The following is a 6,046-nucleotide window of genomic DNA, read 5'->3' as shown; positions in this document are numbered from 1 at the left end:
CTACCTTTATTCACAAAAGTAATTTGAGATGGATCACAGACCTAACCTTAAACTCGGGACCATATAGCTCCTAGAAGAAAACATAGCATTAAAAAAAAAAAAAAAAAAAAGCTTGAGCCCATAGCTGTGCCATCATTCCTAGCTCCAATTGTCTTTAAAAGCCGCTAGAGCGGCGGCTGTGTGGACAAAGAATGTGTGGGGAGGATTAGAAAGCAGAGAGACCACTTAAGAGGGAGGATCCATGCCGGCTGGAACTTGGGTGATAAAATTTTACTTAAGAATAAATAATCTTTTTTTTTTTTTTTGGCCGTACGGGAGTTTGAACTCAGGACCTTACGCTTGCTAGGCAGGCTCTCTACCACCTGAATCCCTCCGTCAGCCCTGTTTTATATTGGGTATTTTCAGATAGTGTCTGGAGGACTATTTGCCCGAACTGGCCTCCAACCGTGTTCCTCCTAATTTCTGCCTCCTGAGTAGGTAGGATTACAGACGTGAGCCACCGGTGCCCGGAAATAAATAGAACTTTAGAAGGCACAGGAGTGGAGGAGAGGTGCCTGCCCAAGCAAGGATTTTGGATCTCTCTGCCGGCGCTGGCCCTCCGTGCTGCCCCCAGTACGAAAGGCGCGGATTGAAACACGCATGCTCACAGCCGAGTCCGCGGGCGGCCGCTGTTTGAGTGCGCACGCGCGGCGTGAGTGGTTGCTATGGAGACAGGAGGTCCCGGGCGGGTTCTGGGCTGCCCCGGCATAAGTCGCGGTCCAGGGGTCGATGGCCGGCCGCAGTGGGGCCGGGGCAGCCGGGTACGGAGAAGAGGGCGAGGACGACGACGAGGAAGAAGAGACGCAGAAGGGCGGCGCTGCGGGTTCGCCGGGGTCCAGGTTGCCCCCCATTGTGGGCACCGCCTCCGAGCTGGCCAAACGGAAAGTGAAGAAGAAAAAGAAGAAGAAAAAGACCAAGGGGCCTGGTAAAGGGAATGGTAAGATGAGCGGCTAGCGCGGCTGCTCCAGCTCCCGTAACCTAGATCCCCTCCGTGGACCCCCGCCCCGTCCCTCCCAGAGGCGCCTCTCTTCCTGGAAACCACGTCGGACCAGAAACAGAATCTTATCAAGATCAGATGCCTCCCCTCCATCCCGCTTTGCCCTACAAGGGATGGTGATGCCCAGCTCTGCCCATAAAGTCCATGTGCCCACAGAGATCCTCAACCCAGAAGTACAGAGACCCATTTATAAATTCCATTAACTTAGCAGCCTCCCAATACTATAGAGACCTCACATCCTGCACTGAGACCCTCAACAACACACAGAGACAGTCACCAGGTCCACACAGAGACTTAGCTTTACACCGACACTTTCGCAGTTCCTAGTTTCTGAGCCCAGACTCACAGTCCTAAACACCCTCCCCACAGAAACTATGCCTTCCTACAGAGACCCCCTTACTTTCCTTTGCCCACCTGAAGACACTCCCTGACACACTCACTCCTCTTCAGAAACACAGGCTCCTGCCTTTCCCACAGGTCCTCCCCACTCCCTTATACACTGGGGGCACCTGCCTTTGGCTGCTGTGTAGATACCACACCCAAGTAAAGGCACACAAAGAATCCTCCCTGCGTGGACTCCACTCACCATGCATCAGTGGACAGCATAGACAGCATCACAGCAGTCACTGCTACATCCTCTCATAATCCCTGACCCCCTTCACCATATAACACCATCAAATGCACCTAAAACACAGGTACCAGGGGTTGGTAGAGTGGCTCAAGTGGTAAGAGCAACTGCTTAGCAAGCGTGAGGCCCTGAGTTCAAACCCCAGTGCTGGAAAAAAAGAAAAAAAAATGCAGGTGCCCGCCATATGCACACATTCACAGTCTACACACACATAGGTATCATTAGACACTTACATGCATAGACTCCCCCCACCCCGCCAAGAAAAAACCCCAGCTCCTATGTACACATACAGTCATACTCAAGCAGGAACTCCTCCCTCTCACCGACACTTTCACGTGTGTGCACATGCCACAGGCCTGGAGTCCCTACACCAGTCCACCAAGCTCTTCTCATAGAGCCCAGGGCACTGAGTGTCCCATCCTAAGGAGAGACTACAGCAGTGACACAGAATGCACCTGCCTGGGAGTGCTGTGAGTCCCTTGTCACCTGTGTGGTCTACTTCAGTGTCTTTGGCCACCAGGGGTGTGGCCCTGACCTCCAGTATGGCTAGTCCTGGGCTTAAGCTTCTGGGCCTCAGGTCTCGTGTGCAGAGCTGGAGCAGAAGGAGCAACCGTCTTCTCCATGTCAGCCTCATAGTTTGGAGAAGGAGAGACTAGGAAGGTTATAATTGCTTTTTCAGGTGGAATTGTAGTAAGAAAAAAAATCTGTATTATAGGACAGAAAAAAAGCCCTCTGTGTATCTTACAAAGCAAAACCAGGAAGTTTATTGACTTTTTTTGGTGTAGCTTTTGACTGTAGAAGTTACAGGGGCATGTACCTCAGACTGTCAGCAGGGGACACCAAATAGTTTTCAGGAATTAGGAAGGTAAGGAAATGTCAAGTTAGAATTTTCCCTTCTTTTCTCCCACTCCCTTTGTTCCCTGGAGGGAGGAATCTCTTTCTCCTAAAAAATAGAAAGATGATGCTAGATTGCAGGTGGCTCACGCCTGTAATCCTAGCTACACGGGAGGCAGAGATCAGGAGGATCACAGTTTGAAGCCGGCCCCAGGCAATTACTTCAAAAGACCCTATCTCAAAAATAACCCAATACAAAAAAGGACTGGAGGAGTGGCCCAAGCAGTAGAGTACCTGCCTAGCAAGTGTAAGGACTTGAGTTTAAACCCCAGTACCACACACACACACACACACACACACACACACACACAAATAGAGAAAGATGAAAGAACCACAACTTGTAGTATTTTTTGTGCATGTCATACATTCTGAAATGTTGAGAGAGAGAGGAAGAGAGAAGGGAAGAGCACAAGCCACACAGCAGAAGCGTTTCTGACTTAGCCTGATGTTGATTTCATCCGTCAGATTTGGAAAGTTTTTCTGTCATTCTCCATTTCTGCCATGATAAAGAGTCTAGACTGGTGTAGCATCATAGCCTCCTAGGGGGGTGGGGGCAGGAGGGAGAAATGACCCAAGCCTTGTATGCACATATGAATAATAATATTAATTAATAATATTAATAATAATATTAAAAAAAATAGCCTCCTAGGCCTGGAAATTCCTTGGGGAGCAAGTGGTGAGGCGAAGTGGGGGACATCAGGGTATAGTGAAAGAAAGGACAGTAAGCCAGGCCAGCTTCTGATCTGACTCTGCCACTCTCTGTGTGACACTGGCAAGTTAGTGAAGTTCTTGGGTTCCCAACTGGGTGTAGCTCAGTGGCAGAGCACATGCTCACCATGCATGAGGCCTGGGTTTAATTCCAGCACCCCCAAAAGGAAAAAAGATTCCTCCTGCCCCCAAATGGCCAAACTCTACAGGTAGGCTGGTGGACATGACCTCTGAGCTCTGGGTAGAGAAGACCCGGCCCCCTGTCATCTTTGGGAACCTGGCCTCCTCCCAGGCAGGCTGAGGGCAGCGATGGCCACAGACACTAACCTCCTCCTCTGCTCAATAGATAAGCACCAGAGTCGGGGCCTGAAGAGTCAGCCACTTTCCTCATCCTTCCACGACATCCTAAATCCCAACAAAGACCACAGTCTGAGGGCAGAACCCAGACAGGACAGAGAAGAAAACCAACACACGCCTGCCTACTCCTACACCAGGAGTCTCCCCCACTTCGCAGAAATAGAAAAGAGCCTTTCGAACCAGATCAATGAAAGTCTGCGTTGGGATGGAATTCTCACCGATCCAGAAGCAGAAAAAGAAAGAATTCGCATATATAAACTGAACCGGAGGAAGCGGTACAGGATTTCGGCCCTCAAGGGCCTCCACTCCGATCTCTGCCCCGAGGACACCCCCGAGAACTTACCTTACCTGTCGGACAAAGACTGCAGCTCCAGCAGCAGGCAGTCTACCTCCAAAGCCGAGCCCCCCGCATCACTACTTTGAAGGAAACCTCGGCACACCACTCCTGTGCACAGATTTGTTGTCCCCTGTTCTGCCAGAGTAAAACCTATCAGTGAGGCTGGGAAAGCTGGCGAGGCTGGCAAGCCTCTCCATCCTCTTTTGCACACGCTTCTGTGTTAGAGAAGGAGAGGAGGGGAATCAGAGCAGACCTGAAGGACCTGTGTGTGTTCAGCGTGCAGCGGAGGCCAGCCTCTCCTTCGCCAAGGTGCCCTTATATGTCCACAGCCATAGGCGAACACGGTGCTTTTCAAAATCGCCTTATCTTAAATAAACTAGATCTCTCTTTGCTAAGTAATACCTCATTGCAGCTAGATATCTTGATCTGCTGCTGAAAAGAAAAGAATGTGTGGAGATCATGTAAGTTCGGTTTTTTGGTTTTTTTTTTTTTTTTGATGGTGATACAACCATCAAACCATTTGATCCACACCCCCAGACTTTTTCCTTTTAGTTTATTTTCGATAGGGCTTCAAGATTTTCCCAGGCCAATCTTGGACCCACGATTCTCCTGACTCCACCTCCCTAGTAGCTGGGATTACAGATGTGCACCACTGTGGCCAGCCCTAGTTACACAGTCTACATCTCAAATTAATTTTCTGGATAAAATTCACATGGTACATGCATCTGTATGCCCAAGGAAAAATGCTTTGATTATCCTAGAGACTTTGTTTTAATTACATACACTCCCTTACGTGGCCTTCGGAATCAGTGAGTTCTGGAGCTTCATTCCTGGGAGGTCCCAAAAGGAGTATCGATTCTTTTATAAGTACAGTCCTCTCCGAATATCCCCAACCTGGCATTTTAAGCAAAATTCTGGAGCATTAAAAAAAAATGCCTTACTAAAACTGCTTATCCTAAATTTATATTCCTCCCTTCCACAAATATTTCTTTCTTTTTTTTGGTGGCACTGGGGTTTGAACTCAGGACCTTATACTTGCTAGGCAGTTGTTCTTACCACTTAAACCATTCCACCAGCCCCACAAGCATGTCTTGAGGAAGAACTGTGTGCTGTCTTGGTTTGCACTCTCCCATCAGCAAGCCCTGCATTTGGATAATGATCCAAATGCAAGGAGACTTTGTGAGGTGAAGACAATGGAGAGGTGGGAGACCAGCCAGGCAACAGGAGTAAGCCACTTTCATACGGGTATCTTGATCCCATGGAGGAGTATGGGAAACAACTCAAGACCAGCTCTCAGACCTATGGCAAGTGAGGCGGAGAGAGCGGGACATTTATAGTCCCCACAGCATTGATTGAGGGCCAGTGTTAATTTCCCGGCATTTCTAGCCTGCCACACCACATGGGGCTGGAAACCTCCTTCAGTTCTGGGGACATGGCCCTCAGACACAAAGATGCAGACAGACTGGTTAGTATCAGCTTCCTGCGGGGGACAGAAGACCACCACAGGAAGTGGAGGTCTGCGTTGAAGGGGTTAACATGTTTAGGGGAAGACTACAGCCAATGCAAAACCTCGCAGAACGCTTACGCTAAGTCGAAGTGCTTGTCTTTGTCCCTGCCAGCCCTCGGCTGCCAGAGCAGCTGTCTTCTCACCCTTGGGAACCACTTACAAACTCTCCCATCTTTGCCATTGTGCGCTAGCAAAATATACTGAAAGCACTTTTCTTTTCTTTTATTTCTTGAGACAGGATTTTGCTATGTTGCCCAGGTTGCTCTCCAGCATTCTCAATCTTACTGCTCACCTTCCCGAGTGCTGGGATTACAGACAACACCACTAGGCCTGTTCTAAAGAGACTTTTGGAAGAGTCCTACCCTGAAAAATGGTTGGCAGCCAGGCCTGCCAAGGACACTGTACTGAGACCAAGCCTGGCCACACTGCTGTCCACAGAGAAGGGGACAGGAAGTGTGCTCATGTCCAGCACCTACAGGACCTATAGATGCCCCAGAGTATCAAGGTAAAGACAGAGGGAGTGGGGGCTGACTGAGCTGGTGTCTCATGTGCCCTCCAGTGGTTCATGCCTTTAATCCT

General features: G+C 49.5%; 1 protein-coding gene across 1 annotated transcript; it reads left to right on the top strand.

Annotated features, from left to right (window-relative positions):
• Nucleotides 1–731: 731 nt before the first annotated feature.
• On the top strand, nucleotides 732–5,079 carry Liat1 (ligand of ATE1). The gene is made up of 2 exons (XM_020157902.2): nucleotides 732–976; nucleotides 3,613–5,079. Exons 1-2 carry the CDS (start codon nucleotides 769–771, stop codon nucleotides 4,044–4,046), a joined length of 642 nt encoding a protein of 213 aa, XP_020013491.1. The 5' UTR covers nucleotides 732–768; the 3' UTR covers nucleotides 4,047–5,079.
• Nucleotides 5,080–6,046: the final 967 nt, after the last annotated feature.

This window comes from Castor canadensis, chromosome 11, assembly GCF_047511655.1.
Source record: "Castor canadensis chromosome 11, mCasCan1.hap1v2, whole genome shotgun sequence".
In the NCBI taxonomy this organism is placed as follows: domain Eukaryota; kingdom Metazoa; phylum Chordata; class Mammalia; order Rodentia; family Castoridae; genus Castor; species Castor canadensis.
Note: the sequence above shows the minus strand (reverse complement) of the source record. Positions and strands in the feature narration are given on the sequence as shown.

Bases quoted from the DNA above. Each gene is read 5' to 3' on its own strand.
- Liat1 (XM_020157902.2), top strand. From the start codon at position 769: ATGGCCGGCCGCAGTGGGGCCGGGGCAGCCGGGTACGGAGAAGAGGGC. The intron at 977-3,612 runs GTAAGATGAGCG...TCTGCTCAATAG, and splicing joins GGGGCCTGGTAAAGGGAATG to ATAAGCACCAGAGTCGGGGC.